At 44.5% G+C, this 23,566-nt stretch overlaps 1 protein-coding gene across 4 annotated transcripts in view; it reads left to right on the top strand.

Moving 5' to 3' along the window:
• Positions 1-20,204, top strand: part of LOC139548837 (lissencephaly-1 homolog A) — a 49,645-nt gene extending 29,441 nt beyond the window's left edge. For all 4 annotated transcript variants that reach the window (XM_071358718.1, XM_071358719.1, XM_071358720.1 and 1 more), the window contains 9 exons: positions 631-715; positions 3,068-3,142; positions 3,658-3,864; positions 9,445-9,613; positions 10,947-11,049; positions 11,198-11,426; positions 16,660-16,761; positions 17,031-17,187; positions 19,150-20,204. In XM_071358718.1, the coding sequence (XP_071214819.1) occupies positions 631-715; positions 3,068-3,142; positions 3,658-3,864; positions 9,445-9,613; positions 10,947-11,049; positions 11,198-11,426; positions 16,660-16,761; positions 17,031-17,187; positions 19,150-19,223 (1,201 nt within the window). In that variant the 3' untranslated portion in view covers positions 19,224-20,204. The remainder of the gene's footprint in view (positions 1-630; positions 716-3,067; positions 3,143-3,657; positions 3,865-9,444; positions 9,614-10,946; positions 11,050-11,197; positions 11,427-16,659; positions 16,762-17,030; positions 17,188-19,149) is intronic.
• The last annotated feature ends 3,362 nt before the right edge of the window (positions 20,205-23,566 follow it).

Below are 23,566 nucleotides of genomic sequence, written 5' to 3'. Positions count from 1 at the left end.
ATTCATTAGGCTATTCACCAGTTGCCGTAAATAAATTTGACTCGCCATGCTTATGTTTAAGTTACTTTGTATAATTTAGTGGAATTAAATTGCCGTGTGTACAGTATTTGTTTTAATGTATTGTTGTGTGTATTGGCTCAACCCTGAACAGAGGAAGAGTCACACAGTGAAATGACTGCCTGACTTCTCTCTGTCTGGTTTATCTCCACATCTCATACCGCTAGCTCATCTTTCACTTGGCTCGTGTCTCATCTAATGTAAAGAATTTTATAGAATAGCTGTGTGTGCGCACTCTGCAGCTGTTTCTGGGGTGTACAGTAGTTTTAATTTTCTCTCTATTCTGTGGGGAGTGATTCCTCCGTTATTTGCCTAGAGCAACAAGATCTCATTATCGACAGCAGACATGTGCTATCTGTGCCAAATTGGTCTGTGTGTGTGATTTTTCTATCATGCATGTCAAACAAAAGACCAATGCAATTTACATGTTACTCAGACATGCTTATTTTCTTTATTTGTTTTAGCTGTAGTCAAATCCCTGACTCAAGCCTTTTCTAAATTAAGTCAATGTCTCGTCTTCTAATCTCTTCTGCTTTTAACAAGTTAACTAATTGCTGTTTTGTCCTATTGCAGAAATCGAGCGATAGCTGATTATCTTCGTTCCAATGGATATGAAGAGGCTTATTCAACTTTCAAGAAGGAGGCAGAATTAGACATGGTGAGTAATGATGGAACATTGCACACACACACACACACACTATCAATCAAGCCTATTTACCCAAACAATACGGCTTTAACTTCCACTTTATTCCCCCTTTTAATTGACGCAGACGTGTGACTGAAGCCATATGAGCCCGATTAAGGTGCTTTAGAGCCATGATTAGGTAGTCTGTCACACACACACACACACACACACACACACACACACACACACACACACACACAAACGAGGGCGACACTGCAGTCAGGGTTGTGGAACAGAAGCTGAAGATAACCTCTCTTCCTGTCTTCCTAGCTGTGCTCTATCAGAGCTAATGGAACTGCAGGTAGCTAGCAGCTAAAGTCGCGAATGAATGAGCCCTTTGAATTTATGCAATGAACAATCTCTCCTCAAACAAGACAAAACAAGGAGCAAAGACGACGTGTGGCAGGTTAACATGTAAATGCTCTCTCTGCCTCTCTTTTTCCCAGTCTTTGTTATTACCTCTCTATTTGTATAGCACAGATAGGAGAGGTGTTCAGTCCTTCTCCCTAGTTAGTGGAAACAGCCTGAATAATAGATGATTACTATGGACGGAGAAGCTCTCTGATGCGTCTGACACCACACACCGCACTTTGGAAGGAATGTGTTAAAAGCCTGCCCTAATGATGCTGGCAACTCCATTAACAGCCTTCCGTTGCCTTAATCTAGTCTATTCATTATCTGTTAAATGAGGAGGCTATGCCAATGGAGAATGAAGGCATTTCCCCTAATGCTACATTTACACAGCCTTTGTCTTGGGTTTCTTTTAAGACCTCCTAAAATAATGTAATGCGGTATCTAGGTGAGCAGAGTGGTGTTGAAGATGGCATACTAAACAGCATGCCACACCTCGCGTCTGGCACAGCCCGCACGCACGTGCACACACATACACCCTGCTGATAGACTGGCAGACCAGTGATAAGGAGGTGTGTGTGTGGAGCACTGACTGACTTTGTGTTAAGCCATCGGCAGATGGCAGATCACATTTCTCTCTCCTCCCTCTCTTCACAGGCACAGTGCCACGACTCCTTTCATCCCTCCATCCCCATCACCTCTCCTCCTCCCCCCTTATCACTCCAAGCGCTGAGCGAGGCAGCAACTGTTCTCTTGTACACCTCTGCTATTTCTTCCAAGGAGCAGCAGCAGCTCAGCTTCAGTACACACACCTGCCCTCTGTGCCTGCAGCACTACTTCACACATCCACATTTTCTCTTCTCCTAAGAGGGAAAAGAAATGGGATAAATCTACCACAAAGCAACAAAAAAAATCCCTCACTGAAACTGGCTAGCCTGTCAATCAGATTTTTGTATGGTTTGTTTGATAGCTGAAGCTGGTATAGTACTGTACTGAATCACCAGAGAAGAGAGGGGTTGTACTACCCCTATCCCAACGCACCTATCTCCCTCGTGGCTCTTTCATCGTCTCCCATTAGTAACACCACATGAAGAGACAATGGAAATACGTACCTACTCAAGCACACCATCCCTTACCCCTTTGAGTTTTTAGAGTTTAATAGCCACATTAACAGGGTTACAGATGTAATTACAGGGTACAGTGAAATATGACCCTGATCACTGTGACTGGATCTATTTAGCATGCTGTGGAGGCGGAGGCAAGTGTGGGGCTCAGCTGCAGGTGACTTAACTCAACCTCACCCTGGCCCGTTGGCACCCCCAACACAAACAAGAGCTGGGGGGCTCGATATGTCTCACGTCTCCACACATACCAACCACTTCTTTGTCCCTTTCTGCCATCCCTGAATAAAACATGTAGGCTCGTTTTTAGGCAACATGTTTTGATCTTGGTTAGTACCCGTAACAGGTTTCACTTAAGTTTGCCTTACTCCATACCCTAGCCATTCTGTAAACACGTACCAGAAGTCCCTCCTTTGCCCTTTAGAAAAATGGCCTCCACACCCCGGTTGCTAGTTTTTTTCTCCAGGTGGAAGCCGCTCTCTGCCAGGCTACCTGAAGTTAATTTTCCTCCCCAGTGTACGGTTTGTGAGGGCATAAACTCTTGTCTGCAGGAGATTAGCTTGCGTGAGGGGGATTAAGAATGTGTTTGTCTCTGTAAGCATGTCTCCGTGTGTATGTGTTTACAATTAGCCTCAAGGCTGACTCTGTTTGGCTGTAGGGGTGTAAATCCCATTCCTTATTACTGCGCTCGCGCACTCTACTGTACCCAAAGACTGTCTGCAATCTCAGCTGCCCCCCAGGCAGACCCATAGGCCCCACTGATTAGGCCTAAACTAAGTTCTGTGCTAGATTGTGTGTTTCTGTGTGCGTGCAGTGTTCTTTTCCTAACTTTTTTTTCTTCTTCCCCAACCAGAATGAAGAATTGGATAAGAAGTATGCTGGCCTTTTGGAAAAGAAATGGACCTCAGTCATCAGATTACAAAAGAAGGTTTGTTTTGTTTCAGGGGATGCTTTTTGTAGCTGGGGATTGTGTCTCCTAGTCTTGGCCCATGACTGCGGCGGAACGTCATCTGGGCCGATACTCACTATACACAGCGTATTAAAAAGGTTACACTACAAAAGAATTGAATGTGTTAACCCAATGCCCTTAAGATATGAGATCGTTTGATATGGGTGGCTTTGATGTGCTTACTTAGAAGTACACTGAAGAAGCCAGCAGAGATGTCCATGTATCATCAGCATTAGCAAGCTTATATTAGACAGTTTTGCTTTCTTTTACAGATTATACACGTACTGTATTCCAAAATTGAGGTTTTCTAAACGTCTCAAGTGCTTTACGTTGTAAGGGCTAAACTCACCTCATCCACCACCAATATGTGTTTCCCACCAGATGATGCGCGGCAGCCATTTTGTGCCAGAAACGGCTAATTTCCTTCTTAGTTACCGCATATCCTATTGTGACGGTATTACAATGTCGTCTACATATGCCCCCTAACCCCCAAGGTGATGGAGCTGGAGTCAAAGCTGAACGAGGCCAAGGAGGAGATCACCTTGGGTGGGCCCATAGCCCAGAAGCGTGACCCCAAAGAGTGGATACCTCGCCCGCCGGAGAAGTACGCGCTGAGCGGCCATCGTTCCCCCGTCACACGTGTCATCTTCCACCCAGTCTTCAGTGTCATGGTGTCTGCCTCCGAGGACGCCACAATAAAGGTCTGTAGAATATAAGAACCATCATAGACAGAGTAAAGACTTGTTGTTTATGTTATTCTCCAGGGAAATAATTAAACAATGTACAAACAACGTGATGCAATTAAATGAGATGCAAGCAAACTGCCCCAAACACCTTCCCCAACACTGTGCTGGCAAGTTATTTTATCCACTTGTATGGGAGTTGACTGTATGTATAACTGCAACCAATAAGGCCTGGGTTTGAGTCCCTTTTCATTAAAGGTCAACTGCAGAGCTGTGTACCAACCATTGAACTGCATCATCTTTAACCAATTCACGTCCTTGTACAATATCAAAACGTGCCACTGAACCAATTATTTTTTGGTGTAAAAGCATGAAATTTGGTGTCAACATATGCTGAGCAAAAATATAAACGGATCAGGTAAAGTGCTGGTCCCATGTTTCATGAGCTGAAATAAAAGATCCCGGAATTGTTCCATGCGCACAAAAAGCTTATTTCTCTCATTCTGTGCACAAATTTGTTAACATCTCTGTTAGTGAGCATTTTCCTTTGCCAAGGTAATCCATCCACCAGATAGGTGTGGCATATGAAGAAGCGGATTCAACAGCATGATCATTACACAGATGCACCTTGTGCGGGGGACAATAAAAGGCCACTCAAAACATCTGTGGCATTGCACATTTTAAAGGGAGCGTGCAATTGGCATGCTGACTGCAAGCATGTCCACCAGAGAGGTTGCCAGATAATGTAATGTTCATTTCTCTACCATAAGCTGCCTCCAACGTCGATTTAGAGAATTTGGCAGTACGTCCAACCGGCCTCGCAACCGCAAACCACGTTTAACTACTCCAGCACTTCCACATCCATCTTCTTTACCAAGTCTTAAACCAGCCAACTGGACAGCTGATGAAACTGAGTTTGCACAACCCAAGAATTTCTGCACAAACTCCCAGAAACTGTCTCAGGGAAGCTCATCTGCATGCTTGTCAGGGTCTTGACCTTGAATGCAGTTTGGCGTTGTAACCGAATTCAGTGGGAAAATGCTCACCTTCGATGGCCACTGGCACGCTGGAGAAGTGTGCTCTTCAGGGATGAATCCCGGTATCAACTGTTGCGGGCAGATGGTGGTGTGTGTGGGCAAGCGATTTGCCAATGTCAACATTGTGAATAGAGTGCCCCATGGTGGCGGTGGGGTCATTGGATAGGCAGGCATAAGCTATGGACAACGAACACAATTGCATTTACCGATGGCAATTTGAATGCACAGAGATACCATGACGAAATCCTGAGGCCCATTGTCATGCCGTTCATCTGCCGCCATCCCCTCGTGTTTCAGCATGATAATGCACAGTCCCATGTCGCAAGGATCTGTACACAATTCCTGCAAGCTGAAAATGTCACCAAACAGGTCATGCATTGAGTATGTTTGGGATGCTCTGGATTGACGTTTACGACGGCGTGTTCCAGTTACCGCCAATATCCAGTACCTTCGTACAGCCATTGAGGAGTGGGACAACATTCCACAGGCCACAATCAACAGCCTGAAACTCTATCCAAAGGGGATGTGTCACGCTGCATTAGGCAAATGGTAGTCCCACCAAATACTGACTGGTTTTCAGATCCACGCCCCTACTTTTTTTTTAAAGGATATCTGTGACCAACAGATGCATATCTGTATTACTGTTCATGTGAAACCCATAGATTAGAGCCTACTGAATTTCTTTCAATTGACAGATTTTCCTTATGAACTAACTCAGTAAATTGTTACGTTTATATTTTTGTTCAGTGTAGTTGGTGCAAGTGTGTACTCAGGCCACATAGATAATGACTATTACAATATCAATCATAGTGTCAATCTAAGTTTGGATTTTGAGAATGTGAAGACATTAAAATGACTATTTTGAGGTACATTTCAGAATTAAATTGTTTAAAAGCATAGTATTACTTGACCTGTTTTTAACCCAAATATGCCAATTACAGTGCATTCGGAAAGTGTAAGTTACAACCTTTATTCAAAAATTGATTAACTAGTTTTCCCCTCATAAATCTACACAATATTCTATAATGACAAAGCAAAAACAGTTTTTAGAAATGTTTGCAAATTAAAAATGTAAAAATAACACTTACATATGTATTCAGACCCTTTACTCAGAACTTTCTGGAAGTTCCTTTGGCAGCAATTACAGCCATGCGTCGTCTTGGGTATGATGCTACAAGCTTGGCACACCTGTATTTGGGGAGTTTCTCCCATTCTTCTCAGATCCTCTCAAGCTCTCAGGTTGGATGGGGAGCGTTGCTGCACAGATTTTTTCAGGTCTCTCCAGAGATGTTCGATTGGGTTCTAGTCTGGGCTCTGGCTGGGCCACTCAGAGACTTGTACTGAAGCCACTCCTGCATTGTCTTGGCTGTGTGCTTAGGGTCTTTGTCTTGTTGCAAGGTGAACCTTTACCCCAGTCTGAGGTCCTGAGCACTCTGGAGCAGGTTTTAATGAAGGATATCTTTGTACCTTGCTCCGTTCATCTTTCACTTGATCCTGACTGGTCTACCAGTCCCTGCCACTGAAAAACATCCCCACAGCATGATGCTTCCACCACCACGCTTTACCGTTGGGATGGTGCCAGGTTTCCTCCAGATGTGACGCTTGGCATTCAGGCCAGAGAGGTTCAATCTTGCTTTCATCAAACCAGAGAATCTTGTTTCTCGTGGTCAGTCCAAGCGGGCTGTCGTGCCGTTTTACTGAGGAGTGGGTTCCATCTTGCCACTCTACCATAAAGGCCAGATTTTGGTAGAGCGCTGCAGTGATGGTTGTTCTCCCATCTCTGCAGAGGAACTCTGGAGTGACCATCGGGTTCTTGGTCACCTCCCTGACCAAGACCTTTCTCCCCTGATTGCGCAGTTTGGCCGGGCGGCCAGCTCTAGGAAGTCTTGGTGGTTCCAAACTTCTTCCATTAAGAATGATGGCCACTGTTCTTGGGGACCTTCAATGCTGCTGAAATATTTTGAAAGATGGAGTACACTGTAGCAGGCCTCATTCTCTATTGACTTGCATTGGATTTGCTTAGCTGTATAATATGCTCTAGGCGTGTGTGGATTTCTTTTAGATATTTTAAGAAAAGCAGAGGAGAGATGCTCATAAAACAATAGTGTTTTGCTTTAGCTGCGTTCCCAAAGCGATGAGCTCTGCTTCCTTGTTGTTCATTCAGCCTGTGTGCCAGCCTGGCATCGCATCAGCACTACCTAATACCTACCACACTTGCTCCCACGCTTTCTCTCGCTCACGCTCTCCTTTTATCAGGACACCCCCTACAGCAACCCCCCTTCTATCGATTTGACATCCATAAATTGCTATTTTTAAGTGCATTAATACAGGCAGTATAATAACCCTGGTTCGTCTGCCATGCTGTTTTTACAGCGTCTGGTCTGCTGCGCTACCACAGTGAGCTACCTCTGTGCCCAAATGAGTATAAATATTTGTGCTGTATCTTTTATTCATGTGGAATCAGTCGCCTGTTCTCTATTTTGCAACACTCCGTCCAGGGGCCTTCACCACCTCCTCCCTCCTTCCTCTTTACCCCTGTTATTTCATATTTCGCTTGAGTGCTGGACCCCTGCCACGACCACCATCCAGCCATCCCAGAGCAGGCACAGTCAGGCCCCAAATCTCCCAATCTGCCCTCTTATGCCGCAGCTTCTTTCCTAGCCTGGCTCGCCTCACTCTGTGCCCTACTTTCCCTCCAGACCTTGCTGTTAAATCTTTAACTGGGGAGCTGAACGTAAGAGCTCTGCACACTGACATTCTCTCTGACTTACTCTCTGACATTCTCTTTGACATTCCAGTAAGGCTGTTGGTTTGCCTGCAGTCTGAAACTAGTCTCTCTTCCTCCTCTTTCGGTATGCAGGGAGTAATTGTCATGGCTTTGATGCTCTGCTTGCCCTCACTCCTTCCCCCTCTGGTCCTCTGCTTTCCCTTCTGCTAACGTAGCAAATCTATGCAATCCATTTTTATATATATTTATTTTTACATGTTACCGTCCTTGAGCTCGCCACCTTGGCAGTATGTAAATCAGCAGGTTTTGTGAGCAGTGAGCCTTCTCTGCTTCCTTTGCTCTCGATGGGTCTCGCATTCCCTTTCTCTGCATGGTGATAAGAAGCCCTGTCCCTCACACTAAACTAGGCCAAACAGCTTGAGGTTGAGTGTCAGGTTAACTGCTGCTTATGGCAAGAAAGACCCTGCGGAGGCCTTCAGCACAGACTGGACCACATTATTTTAAAGTGACTATTTTAGTGTCATTCTCTCAAGTAGGCCTATATTAATTACTGATTTGATCTTTAAATTGAATATAGCTTATTTTCAGTTGGTCAATGGAAAGAGTTAATGTTAGTCATTCTTAGAGCCACATCGTTGCGAGTGGCGTACATTCATTTTATGGTTGTTTATCTCATGCTGTTGTCATTACATAAACACAGTTAATTTTCAGGTTAGCCTCCCCTGACCTTATTACCTAATGACATTGTGCAGTGCATCTATACTGCAGCTTACTGATCTAATAGGATATGTTGGTCTGCAGAAGAAAATACCATAAGCTGTAATAAATTGCACTACTATGTTTCACTAGCCCGCCACTTGCGTAGGTAACAAGCTCAGCACTGATGGGTTTGGTGGCAGAAGCACAAGCTCAGCAGACTAAGTGATGGTCTTGGTGGTACTGGCAGACTTAACACCACGCCATACTGGGGTGGATTTTGTGGTAGACTAGACTCAAAACGGGCGGGGGCGGGTGGACTTGGCAGTGGAGAAAGCCCAAATGAGGCAGGAGGGGGCTTCTGTCAGTTTGCACAAGTCCAGTGCCCCCCCCCCATGCTCAGCGATGGAGGAAAAGCTTATCCCCACAGCGCCTGCCTGTCTGGAAACACAGGGTAATGTGATACCCGTCATGTTTTAGATGCAGCCAAACTAGTGTTTGTTGTTGACCCTGCTATTTAAGACCCAAATCCCACTGTCAATATCAACACAATCACAATAGACATTTATTCAACCACCCTAGGCTTATTTCTTTCTCTCACTATCCCAATATGGGGATATTTGAATTTATATGCTTCACAGACAAATGTATTCTTCTAGAAACAGTAACTTAATCAGACAAAGGTTTTGAACGTTAAATATGTATGGAGTCGGTGTTTGCATGTCGAGACGCTGTCTGGCTTGTAGGCTCGTCATTCTGTGCTATTGGAGCTCTAGAGACGAACCTCAGACTGTGGGTATTTAATGTCGAGAGAAGTCTGTCTGGCACCTCACCCAGGATGTATTGGCTCTCTTGTGATATGATATTAATATGATCTTCTACTGCATTTTATGGATCTATCCTTATCTCTCTGTGCCAGTCACAGCCTGCCTCCTGTAAGCCTGTTTTGGCTGCTTGGTCGCTCGGGGAAGAGGCAGTGTCACGGTGCAGACTAGGCTAGACGAGACACTGGTATTTGGGGTCTCTGTTGCGGTATGGGGATTTCTAGATTGTGGAGAGCAGCTGAGAGTTGTTCTGTTCATGTGTTTTCATGTGTTCACACAGCAGCTGAAATAGTGTGTTTTCTCTCCTTGCCAGGTATGGGACTATGAGACAGGAGACTTTGAGCGGACGCTGAAGGGTCACACAGACTCTGTCCAGGACATATCCTTTGACCATACTGGCAAGCTGTTGGCCTCCTGCTCTGCAGACATGACCATCAAGCTGTGGGACTTCCAGGGCTTTGAGTGCATCAGAACCATGCATGGTGAGGGGACAGGAGTGGATGGGTGGGACTGTCTAGAGAGCTAATCGGTTGAAGGATATTATGTCTTAGAGTCTAAGACTTAGACCATAAGGAGGACCAGGGATGGCGAGGTATGTGTGATTGTTTGGTTCAGGCAAAGCTTGGATGAGCAATTCCAGACGTGTATGTGTGAGCATGTGTTTGGATGGTGCGTTGGGACACAGGTGCTACCGATGCTGTTCATTATCACATATGATATGGCTCATCCTCACTTACGTTCATGACAATCTGCTTCAATTAACAGAAAACACAGTGAAACACAGGAGCTTCACATCACAACCAAATTCTGTCACACAGGCTTTAATGTTAATGCCAGCCATTCCACACTTCTTAACATCCTCCCCAATCCAACTCCTACAGGCGGTGGGGACTCACTCACTCACTCACACACACACCCTCAAGACGAGGTGCTATTTCTCATATCATCAGCACTCTAAATGTACCAGTCCTTAGGCAGTGTCACTGCCCCTCCCCTCTTTTAATCCTAATTGCTGGATAATTCCAAGCGGCACATTTTACGTGTGCCTTCAGGCCCCCCTGAAACAGATAACAACCCTTTGAGCCTTCCACCACCCATTATTATAACAGCCATAGCGCACTGTGGGGCTCCCCCCACCCACACACTACCCCTCCCCACCACATATATTTAAGCTTGCCTTTTTAGAGCCTCCTTAGTTTCCTCATCTTTTCAGCTGATTAAAGATGGCTGCCTTGGTCTCTAGGTAATTAACTGCCTCTTCTCCAGGAACAAAGACACCCTGGGCGTATTTGGCCATCTCACTATTCATGTTAATTGGCTAATTTGAACAAAACCGATTTTTATGGCACGTTTTAGTTCCAGTGACATGATGGGGAGGACTTCTTGTCAAAGTGGATGGCATTCAGAAATGGAAAGGCTTGTGCAGGAAAAGCTGGCTAACAATGCAGTTAGCCCAACTGGCCTCTGTCTAAAGTACAGTACTTGGACATTTAACCAATAGTTATTTGTCAGAGTGGTTGTTTTGGAAAGGGGATACCTAGTCAGTTGTACAACTGAATGCATTTAATTGAAATGTGTCTTCCATGTTTAACCCAACCCCTCAATCAGAGAGATGCAGGGGGGATGCCTTAAATCAATGTCCACATCATTGGCGCCCGGGGGTAAAAGTTGTTGTTGGTAGAATGGCAGATTTTGTCCACCTTGCCAGCCCGGGGATTTGAGCCAACAACCTTTCGGATACTGGCTCAGCGCTCTCAACCGCTAGGCTACCTATGGCCCAGTGAAGGTCTCATTGTGTTGTCTTTTGTTTTCCAGGACACGATCACAATGTTTCGTCTGTAGCCATCATGCCCAATGGAGATCACATAGTATCTGCCTCAAGGGACAAAACCATTAAAATGTGGGAGGTGGCCACTGGGTAAGTATGTTGCCAAAAAGAAGTGCTTACCGTGAGCCAAAACGTTCACATAAGTGTGCAGAAGCTTCTCTTTTAAGTAGTATTCAACATTTCCTATGCCTCCGCAAAGTAAGCAACCATCTTTAACCCATCTCTTCCCATCCATCAGCTACTGTGTGAAGACGTTCACGGGCCACAGGGAGTGGGTGAGGATGGTCCGGCCCAACCAGGATGGCACCCTGATCGCCAGCTGCTCCAACGACCAGACGGTGCGTGTGTGGGTGGTGGCGTCCAAAGAGTGCAAGGCCGAGCTGCGGGAGCACGAACACGTGGTGGAGTGCATCTCCTGGGCCCCTGAGAGCGCCCATCCCACCATCTTGGAGGCCACCGGCTCAGAGGTGAGGAGCTTGACACTGAAATACTGATATACACACTGAACTAAAGGCTTTGTTCCCTCCTTCATTCCTCGAAACGCCACCTGCTGACTCTTCAAAAGCACCTTACCCTTATGCCCTGTCCCTGGATCTGTGACAAAACCTTTATCTACAGTACATTCAGAAAGTATTCAGACCCCTTCCCTTTTTCCACATTTTATTACGTTACAGCCTTCTAAAATGTATTAAATAAAACATTTTCCTCATCAATCTGCACACAATTCCCCATAATGACAACGTGAAAACAGGTTTATAGAATTTTTTCCAAATGTATTAACTTATTTACATAAGTATTTAGACCCATCGCAATAAGACTCGAAATTAAGGTGAGGTGCATCACGTTTCCATTGATAATCCTTGATGTTTCTACTTGATTGGAGTCCACCTGTGGTCCACCTGTCTATATAAGGTCCCACCGTTGACAGTGCATGTCAGTCAAAACCAAGCCATAAGGTCGAAGGAATTGTCCGGGGAGCTCCGGGACAGGATTGTGTCGTGGCACAGATCTGGAGAAGGGTACCTGCAGCATTGAAAGTCCCCAAGAGCACAGTGGCCTCCATCATTCTTAAATGGAAGAAGTTTGGAACCACCAAGACTCTTCCTAGAGCTGGCCGCCCAGACCAAACTGAGCAATCGGGGGTGAAGGGCCTTGGTCAGGGCGGTGACTAAGAATCCGATGGTCACTCTGGCAGAGCTCTAGAGATCCTCTGTGGAGATGGGAGAACCTTCCAGAAGGACAACCAACTCTGCAGCACTCCACCAATCAAGCGTTTATGGTAGGGGCCAGACGGAAGCCACTCCTCAGTAAAAGGCACATGACAGTCCGCTTGGAGTTTGCCAAAAGGCACCTAAAGACTTTCAGACCATTGAAAAACAAGGTTATTTGGCCTGAATGCCACGTCACGTCTGGAGGAAACTTGGCATCCCTAAGGTGAAGTGTGGTGGCAGCATCATGCTGTGGGGATGTTTTTCAGCTGCAGGGACTTGGAGACATGTCAGGATCGAGGGAAAGGTGAATGGAGTGAAGTACAGAGATTCTTAATGAAAACAACCTGTTCCAGAGCACTCAGGACCTCAGAATGTGGCGAAGGTTCACCTTCCAACAGGACAACGACCCCAAGCACACAGCCAAGACAACACTGGAGTGGCTTTGGGACAAGTCCTCTGAGTGTCCTTGAGTGGCCCAGCCAGAGCCCGGATTTGAACCCGATCAAACATCTCTGGAGAGACCTGAAAATAGCTGTTTAGCGATGCTCCCCATCCAACCTGACAGAGGAAAATGGGAGCAACTCTCCAAATACAGGTGTGCCAAGCTTGTAGCATCATACCCAAAAAGACTTGAGGCTGTAATCGTTGCAAAAGGCGCTAAAACGAAGTAACGGGTCTGAATACTTATGTAAATGTGATTTCAGTTTAAAAAAAATAATAAATAAAAAAGTTTTTTTTTTGGTCATTATGGGGTATTGCGTGTAGATTGAGGAGGAACTAAGTATTTAATCCATTTTAGGATACATTTTAGGATAATACTGTAATGTAACAAAATGTGGGAAAAGTCAAGTGGTCTGAATGCCTTCCGAGAGCATTGTATGTACATGCCTTAAGTAAAATGGTAATGTGACATCAAAATAATATTGTGCGCACACCCATTTAAACGTTACGGCTAGGTACATACAAGTATCTGATTGCCCAAGGGAAAGTAGACCTAGATATTCCTTATGCTGACATATTGCTTATGTCAGAAAATGTACTTTGCTCTCCACCCTCCCTCTGACTTCCTATATATCTGGCTTATTTGGTCCGTCTCCTAACCTAAGATTTGGCACCTCACAGAGCCAGACATGTTTGAATCAGACCATGAAATTAAAATTACAGGAGCAACCCTGTCATGGCCCAGGGTCAGACCGCCACCCTGCCCCTGTGAGTCTACACCCCCCACCCCCGATGCCCTGTGAGTGTCCTGCTCTCCCAAGTCTTGTGATCATGCATGTCCAATTTCAGTTTCATTCGATTAAAACTTTTATCCTCACAGGCAGCTAGTGGCCCTGTCAAGAACCCTGTTTGCCTCGATGCCTGCGCACAATGATACACAATATCCCGTGTTCTCAGAGGGAGCCTGTTTTTCTCTTTAGCGCTCTCTTTCTGTATTTACCCATTTGAATGGTTGATGTGCTAAGTCTGCAGTGATGGTATTGTTGATCTTGGCTAAGGTATTGTTGTATGCACACACACACACACACACACACACACCCTTGCCTTTGATCAAATTCTCCTTTTGAAGACTTGAAGAACTTGATGCTTAGTAGCAGAGCTGGTTCAGGTAGAATGATTCTCCTGACATCAATTATACTGGCACACTTTATGTTCTGTGAACTAAAGCAGCCACATGTGAGTCTGACATTTAAGACTGCTCTGCTCTACGTGCTGAGATGAGCCTGCACAGGGGAACCCAAACTGTTAGAACATGCCCTTCCCTGTTTCAGAACTCTGAGGCATGTAATGACTTTTTATATCTGTGTGCACACTACATGTCCAAAAGTATGTGGACACCAGCTCGTCGAACATATCATTCCAAAATCATGGGCATTAATATACACTGCTCAAAAAAATAAAGGGAACACGTAACTCCAAGTCAATCAAACTGTCCACTTAGGAAGCAACACTGATTGACAATAAATTTCACATGCTGTTGTACAAATGGAATAGACAACAGGGGGAAATTATAGGCAATTAGCAAGACACCCCAAATAAAGGAGTGGTTCTGCAGGTGGTGACCACAAACCACTTCTCAGTTCCTATGCTTCCTGGCTGATGTTTTGGTCACTTTTTTGAATGCTGGCGGTGCTTTCACTCTAGTGGTAGCATGAGACGGAGTCTACAACCCACACAAGTGGCTCAGGTAGTGCAGCTCATCCAGGATGGCACATCAATGCGAGCTGTGGCAAGAAGGTTTGCTGTGTCTGTCAGCGTAGTGTCCAGAGCATGGAGGCGCTACCAGGAGACAGGCCAGTACATCAGGAGACGTGGAGGAGGCCGTAGGAGGGCAACAACCCAGCAGCAGGACCGCTACCTCCGCCTTTGTGCAAGGAGGAGCAGGAGGAGCACTGCCAGAGCCCTGCAAAAGGACCTCCAGCAGGCCACAAATGTGCATGTGTCTGCTCAAACGGTCAGAAACAGACTCCATGAGGGTGGTATGAGGGCCCGACGTCCACAGGTGGGGGTTGTGCTTACAGCCCAACACCGTGCAGGACGTTTGGCATTTGCCAGAGAACACCAAGATTGGCAAATTCACCACTGGCGCCCTGTGCTCTTCACAGATGAAAGCAGGTTCACACTGAGCACGTGACAGACGTGACAGAGTCTGGAGACGCCGTGGAGAACGTTCTGCTGCCTGCAACATCCTCCAGCATGACCGGTTTGGCGGTGGGTCAGTCATGGTGTGGGGTGGCATTTCTTTGGGGGGCCGCACAGCCCTCCATGTGCTCGCCAGAGGTAGCCTGACTGCCATTAGGTACCGAGATGAGATCCTTTGTGAGACCATATGCTGGTGCGGTTGGCCCTGGGTTCCTCCTAATGCAAGACAATGCTAGACCTCATGTGGCTGGAGTGTCAACAGTTCCTGCAAGAGGAAGGCATTGATGCTATGGACTGGACCGCCCGTTCCCCAGACCTGAATCCAATTGAGCACATCTGGGACATCATGTCTCGCTCCATCCACCAACGCCATGTTGCACCACAGACTGTCCAGGAGTTGGCGGATGCTTTAGTCCAGGTCTGGGAGGAGATCCCTCAGGAGACCATCCGCCACCTCATCAGGAGCATGCCCAGGCGTTGTAGCGAGGTCATACAGGCACGTGGAGGCCACACACACTACTGAGCCTCATTTTGACTTGTTTTAAGGACATTACATCAAAGTTGGATCAGCCTGTAGTGTGGTTTTCCACTTTAATTTTGAGTGTGACTCCAAATCCAGACCTCCATGGGTTGATAAATTTGATTTCCATTGATAATTTGTGTGATTTTGTTGTCAGCACATTCAACTATGTAATGAAAAAAGTATTTCATAAGAATATTTCATTCATTCAGATCTAGGATGTGTTATTTTAGTGTTCCCTTTATTTTTTTGGGCAGTGTAGTTGGTCCCCTTTTGCTGCTATAACAGCCTCCACACTTCTGGGAAGGATTTCCACTAGGTGTTGGAACATTGCTGCGGGGACTTGCTTCCATTCAGCCACGAGCATTAGTGAGGTCGGGCACTGATGTTGGGTGATTAGGCCTAGCTTGCAGTCAGCATTCTAATTCATCCCAAAGGTGTTTGATGGGGTTCAAGTCAGGGTTCTGTGCAGGCCAGTCAAGTTCTTTCACACTGATTTTGACAAACCATTTCTGTATGGACTTCGCTTTGTGCACAGGGGCATTGTCATGCTGAAACAGGAAAAGGCCTTCCCCAAACTTTTGCCACAAAGTTTGAAGCACAGAATCGTCTAGAATGTCATTGTATGCTGTAGCATTAAGATTTCCCTTCACTGGGACTAAGGGGCCTAGCCGAACCATGGAAAACAGCCCCAGACCATTATTCTTCCTCCACCAAACTTTACAGTTGGCGCACTGCATTCGTGCTGGTAGCGCCAAACACAGATTTCTGTCCGACTGCCAGATGGTGAAGCGTGATTCATCACTCCATGCTTAGCGGCCGACGATAGATATTTGATTTAAAAAATACGAAATGGATGGTTGTTTTAGTATGGGGAAAATTCCGATTTATACTGCACCACAGACCATGTAGAAATGGAACAATTGAATCTAAGTGCAAATTTTGGTCTATAATCAAATATTGCCCTCAGCTGTTAGGCACCCTCAGGGCAAGTTTCTGCTACTGTGTTCAGAATCACTCTTATATGGAAGCAGAGTCTGTAATTGAACCTCTGAAGTGTAGGCATGTGCCCTGCTCTGGAGATATACATTGTCTGATAACTATTTTGTTGGTAGTCCATTTCCCCTGATTTTAAGGTGGTATTTATTTATCAAAGGCTGTGGTATAAAAATAAATGTAATTCAGAAGGCTGCTGGCTGCATATAGCCCTCACAAAGAAATTATTAAGGATTGACGTCCCGCAAGTGAAGACTGCTAAAGGTTCTGTATTGGTATTTTACTGCGGCAATTGGAGCTCATCGTGTTGTTCTCCCTGTGTCCTTCCAGTCTAAGAAGAGTGGTAAGCCGGGCCCTTTCCTGCTGTCTGGCTCCAGAGACAAGACCATCAAGATGTGGGATGTCAGTATTGGAATGTGCCTTATGACACTGGTGAGTGGACCATCAATCTTAGATACAATAGATGGTAATTTCGATTCATGCAGTTTTTATGTTGTTGAATCCAGTCCTCACATGACATGAATTGCAATAGGATTGGCCTTCTTGCACCCTAGTCGTAACCGAACGCTCTGTTCCAGGTTGACTGGTTCCCTGAACTAAGCGTAGTCCTGGACTAAAAAGCTAGTTTTAGTCCGGGAGTAGTCTGGGAAACTGACCCTAGATTTTGTATTAACAATTCTAACCAAATGCTTTTGTCCCAGGTTGGCCATGATAACTGGGTGCGCGGGATGCTTGTCCACCCCGGAGGCAAGTTCATATTAAGCTGTGCTGACGACAAGACCTTAAGGATCTGGGACTACAAGAACAAGCGCTGCATGAAGACCCTGAGTGCCCATGAACATTTTGTTACCTCTCTGGGTAAGCCGCTCTCAATCTTTTCTTCTACAGTCAGCGTCAGTTACAGCTGGGTCTTGTTCAGTACGGCACACTGTAGCAAAATATTAGTGCTGGGCGATTAACTGAAATGTCAGGGATTTTTTTGGTTTTTAACCCAACTAATTCTATTTAGTTTTTTCTTTCTATGCGCTCAATGCGCACATCACACAGTTTCTCTAGAGATCAATCAGATCCAGTCTGAACTGTGCTATGTAGTAGGGAGTTAGTTTCCAACTGGCCAATATTCTACTTAGTTTAACGCATAAAACATGGTCATTGACTACAATGACCATAATCCATTGCGCATTTACTTGTCCTTTCTGTTTCTATTATGCCTGCTACGGAAGAGAGAAGGATGTGTGATCGTGAGGTGATAGAGAGCAGCTGTTGCTTTGCAAGTTCTCTACCTGAAAATACATGATCCTAGTGATTGATGGTATTCAGCAGTCATAAGTATGCCTTATTTACTTTGAACTACAAAATAGTGATTTTGTCAGACACCATAGGAATTAAATTAAGTAATGAAATAAAATCTATGTAATACACACAACTGAAATATTTTATTAAAGTAATGTGAATACATGAGGGTTAATAAGTGATAAGCGGTAATGGAAAGTCACTACCATTGTACTTTTATTAATTGTTTTAAATTGTTATAGCATTCAACACAATGCGTAGTGCATTTAATGTTGAGGGGGGAAAAATCATCGAAACATTGTTTCTTTTTTTATAATCGAACAGAAACTGAACCGACTTCAAAAATAACTAATCACGCGTTCTGTTCTGTCTCCTGGAGATGAATGTACTTTGGTGCGAAAAGTGCAAATCAATCCCAGAACAGCAGCAAAGGACCTTGTGACGATGCTGCAGGAAACGGGTACAAAAGTATCTATATCCACAGTAAAACGAGTCCTATATCGACATAACCTGAAAGGCCGCTCAGCAAGGAAGAAACCACTACTCCAAAACCGCCATAAAAAAAGCCAGACTACGGATTGCAACTGCACATGGGGACAAAGATTGTACTTTTTGGAGAAATGTTCTCTGGTCTGATGAAACAAAAATAGAACTGTTTGGCCATAATGACCATCGTTATGTTTGGAGGAAAAAGGGGAATGCTTGCAAGCCGAAGAACACCATCCCAACCGTGAAGCACGGGGGTGGCAGCATTATGTTGTGGGGGTCCTTTGCTGCAGGAGGGACTGGTGCACTTCACAAAATAGATGGCATCATGAGGAATGGAAATTATTTGGATATATTGAAGCAGCATCTCAAGACATCAGTCAGGAAGTTAAAGCTTGGTCCAAAATGGGTCTTCCAAATGGACAATGACCTCAAGCATACTTCCAAAGTTGTGGCAAAATGGCTTATGGACAACAAAGTCAAGGTATTGGAATGGCCATCACAAAGACCTGACCTCAATCCTATAGAACATTTGTGGGCGGAACTGAAAAAGCATGTGCGAGCAAGGAGGCCTACAAACCTGACTCAGTTACACCAGCTTTGTCAGGAGGAATGGGCCAAAATTCACCCAACTTAATGTGGGAAGCTTGTGGAAGGCTACCCAAAATGTTTGACCCAAGTTAAACAATTTAAAGGCAATGCTACCAAATACTAATTGAGTGTATGTAAACTTCTGACCCAGTGGGAATGTGATGAAAGAAATAAAAGCTGAAATAAATAATTCTCTCTACTATTATTCTGACATTTCACATTCTTAAAATAAAGTGGTGATCCTAACTGACCTAAGAAAGGGAATTTTTACTAGGATTAAATGTCAGGAATTGTGAAACTGAGTTTAAATGTATTTGGCTAAGGTGTATGTAAACCTCCGACTTCAACTTCAAATATATTCGGGTCATAATGCTAAATGGAATATAGGTTTGTGATGAATAACCTCTATCTACTCTTCCTTTGTACTAATGTTCTTTCTCCTCTCCTCAGATTTCCACAAGAATGCTCCGTATGTCGTCACCGGAAGCGTAGATCAAACAGTTAAAGTGTGGGAGTGTCGCTGATCCGATCAGACCTGAGAAGATCAGACCACCACCACCCTCTCTCCTCCCACTCCACCCCCTCTAGGCCTCTTTCCACCCCCCTGCAACCCACCTCACCTCCCACCGTCTCCTTCATCTCCTCTGGCTACACACACACCATGGTTAATACCTTATCCTGTCATAACGCTCTCTGGTCCAATAACTCTGGTCCTTTTATGTACATTATTCCTGATGTAGATTGAGCTATTAAATGTTGCACAGCAAAAAAAGTATTCTTGCATGGTGATGATGAATCCAAAATTGTATACTGTAAATTTACATGATAACGTTGTCTAGAAGTACCATAGGTTTAACATGGGCGGGGCTGTCTGTCACATGCAGCCTTACCTACCTACTTACTGAAGGCAGATGTTTCTTTGTGTGTCACAAATGGCTCCCTATGTGATGCAATACGGATGACCAGGGCCCTTGTGCCCTGGTAAAATTAGTGCGCTATACAGGGAATAGGGTGACATTTGGGACACACTCTTTGACTGGGTGTAAAATGTAGGGCACTAAAACCGATAATTTAAAAAACTTTTCTTTACGTGTCAGATTTCTTTTTGTCTGCCTATTTTTATTTTTATGATTTTTTTCTCTCTCCTTTTCACTGTTGTAGTCTCTGTTGGTGATGTTTTTGAGGGGGCGGGGGAAACAACAAAAGGAGAAGTATAATCCCTTGATGCCGGAAGATATGAGATTGTCTGTCTGGGGGGGGGGGGGGGGTGTTATTGGAATAATCTGTAGCTTTGTAACATCACTTCTGAAGTGTGCATACCATTTCTCTTCATGTGGAACTAGTGAATATATTAATTGCTGCATATACAAATGTTTCAAACTGTATCTTTGGACATCTGGGGGTTGAGAAAACAAAACAGCTTTTTACTCTTGTCATGACGTGTCCTTAACTTAGTAGAAAAACTTAGAATTATCCTATCCAATAAATGTATTCTGCTTCGCGTTTATTGAATCGGATAACATTTCTGTTTTGGCATCTCAATGAATTAACCTGGCTATGTTGTGCAGATGGGTGCCCTTATTTCCGTTGGTTAGCATTTAGGCTAAACTCAGTGGACTGTAAGCCTAAATTCTAACCTGAAAGCTATGTGAGCCAATAGCGTGAGGTTACTCCCTGATAAGCTGCCCCCTGTCTGTTCGCCTCGGTACTGGGCCTTACGGTTGGCTGCAACTGTTAAGGTGAGCTTCTCAGCCTTTCTCTAGCACTTGGCCCTTTAGCAGCAGTCATCAGGGATCACCTCTTTTAATTTCAATTCACTTGAAAAGGATCTTTAGGTGTCTCCCTCCCTCTGTATGATGGCTGTTTGACGTCCAAAGTCTAACCTGAGTGATTTTCCATTGGAGTCAACTGAACTCTCCCTTTTTCGAGCCATTTGACGAATCCGGTGTCTGCTGGGTTTTGTCTGTTATACTAAAGGAATCATGTAAGTGATTTGATGCTCAGTTGGCCATTGTCTTGTGCTGCTTGCATCTATGGGCTGTGTAAATTAGGGAGGGCAAGCTTAAGCCTTAGTTTTGGATGAAATATGCAAGTTTCGAATGAGTCGGACTGTCATACGCTGTCATAGCATGACAAGGAGTCAAAGTTGCCCCTCAGGTTTGTTTTGGTATGTGCAAAAGATCTCTCCAGGGGGGAAAAAATTAATGATTGAGAGGTAATAAAGCTGTTTCTGTGGGGGGCAAAATACATGTAATTTTACTGAGCTGTAGGGAAGTGTCCAAATCTGTTTCCACCAAACTGACTGGTGAACTATTGGGGGGGATTCATTCAATTGATGATGAAATAAAATGATAGCAGTAGACATGCTTGTGTTCGCTGTACAGTAGAGCGGTCTGATGGTAGTTCTTGTAAAGGGATCGTCACCCCTAAGCCTACTTAAAGAAGCTCCCTTCCCACAGACCGGCCTTGACTTTGGTCTTTGGCTAGGCTTACTAGGCTGCATTTGTGCCCAGAAGAGTGCTTAGACTCCTAGTGAAGAGCTCTCGAGGCGAAACTCCACAGGCCGACTAACACATTGCAGTCGTCTCCTGGGTGGCAGGCAGATCTTTATCATATTCTGTTAATCTTATGATCTAGGAGGCTGAACAAAATGAAAACCAAATCCCTCCATTTCCCTTTTTAAAAAAAACATGCTGCAGCAGGTGAGGGAAAATCCTATTGTCTGGCACATCCCTGCTTTTCGTTAGATCTTTGGTCCTTTGTCGGACTGATGACCGTAGATGTAAGAAATTTAAAAATGCATAAACATTTTTTTTTATCAGCCTTTTTCCATTGATGCATTTCTATAATAAAGAATTCCACTTGCTTAACTGATCTTATCTTAAGCTTCTTTGCTGAATATCTTCCTGTTCCTCTTCCTGTGTGTATTTGTTTGGATGTAGCTAGGTGCTGCTGCTGACCTTTGAACCCTCATAGTGGCTAGTTTGACCTTTGACCTGTCGACATTAGAACTACTGCATGTGCCCCTGTTGTACCAGGGGCTGAGCTGTCTGGTTTGGAGGGCCTTTCTGGTTCAAGTGCTGTGATGTAAGCCACTGAACACTCGGGTCGAGTCTGAAATGGCACCCTATTCCCTAAAAGTAGTGCACTTCAGACTCCGACTCAATCAGCCACAGGCCACCCTGCTAAACTGTCAAATACTAATTGGTCCACTTGACAAACGATATACTGTTAAAAGAGCTAGAAGTAGGATAAGAGAACTCTCTCTTATGAGAAAGGGTTGTACCCATACTGTCTCTTACTAGTAAGCAGGTGTATGGTTTCTATGTATACTGTGTATTTTGCATATTGACTTTTCAAAGACACCAGACAGACTCTACCAGACAGGTCGGCTCAGGCTGGCACGATGGCTGCAGACAGACGGCTCTGTACTTAATGTGGTTGTTTGTTGCTGTTAGGAGGACAGGTCTGTAAATGAATGAGCTGGCTCCTTCCTCTATATGTGATGGGATTGCGGCAGACTAAAGATGTTCTAAGAGAAAATAATCTTCTCATTGAGAGAACACCACTTTTTCCTCTAGACTAGAGGCCTCCATGCATTTAGTCAGACCCAGACTGGTCTTTCTCCAAGCTGCTTTCTCTGTCAGTCAGTAGGAGATTTTGATTGGAGAGTCGGCGTGCGTTACTCCATACACCAGCAATCGATAGGACAATTGGACATGGTGGTGCTGATGCACCATAAAATGTGTTTTAGCTGAAGCCCCCAAAAATGTAACTATAGGACATTCTGGTGTCCTGATCTGTTCTGTTCTCGATGCTAGACTAAGTTAGCTTCCTGATTTAAGCCGATTTTCTCTATTCGATTGGCTAAATTCAGAATTCCAATATCTGGATCCTTGGGTGTAAATTCTAAACCAGGCCTGAAGTGAACCTAAATGGATATTAGACTTGACTCTTATTGTTATTGAAAAATTCAGCTTTCCCTTTCTTGGGTTAGACAAAGGTCTATAAACAAATGGGAGGGAGGGAGGGAGAATGTGTCTCTTCTTGTAATATAGTTATCATTGAATGAATGCTTTATATACCTGTGCTGTTGTACCTACCCTGTGAAAATAAATCACTTTTTGCCATTTGCAGGTCCCAAGCAATCCCTATGCTGCACTAGCTAGGTGGATCAGAGGGCCTGGCAGACAAGCTTACACTGTCTGTTGGTCCTTTTCCCCCAGTCTCAAGTCCATCTGTCTGCTATAATCTGCCTTGTGAATAGGTTGAGGGCTTCAGACTTCTTCACACTGTTCTTCACACCTTGAACAGGATTTATTGTTTTGCTTTCATGGTCTTTCTCACGTTCAGCAAAATTGTTAACAATATCTGGATGTCATTATTGTTTGCAACATTAAACAAATATCTGTAAATGTTGTCCTTTTATTGGGTTGGAGGGGGGTTCTCAAAGAACATGCACAGCTTGACATATTGAATGTCTATAACAAGTTCACACAGGGATTTACTGATTTTGAGCTAAAGGTTTCAATGAAGGCGTGTCTAAACATTTCATGAGTTTCTTCAGTGAATGCATGTTTTTTTCTTAGGTCAATAATGATAGACAGACTAGGGCTATTGACATTAATCATTAAATGTTCATAATTACATTGTATACTGTGTATATGAAGTATTAATATAATGGAAGGGATTCATTATTAACGTTCACAGCTGTGATGTATGCCTGGCGATGGTTTCCATACTTGGAACAGAATATTATTGACATTTTACATTAATGGACCTCAATCTTACATTTCTAAGAAAGACCATGTTGGTGTCTTCAGTTCTTTGCATTCTACCAGGTAAGTGTGTGGTAACACCTGGCTGG

The sequence above is a fragment of the Salvelinus alpinus genome, chromosome 22, assembly GCF_045679555.1.
Source record: "Salvelinus alpinus chromosome 22, SLU_Salpinus.1, whole genome shotgun sequence".
Lineage (NCBI taxonomy): Eukaryota > Metazoa > Chordata > Actinopteri > Salmoniformes > Salmonidae > Salvelinus > Salvelinus alpinus.
This window is presented reverse-complemented; position numbering and strand designations above follow the sequence as displayed.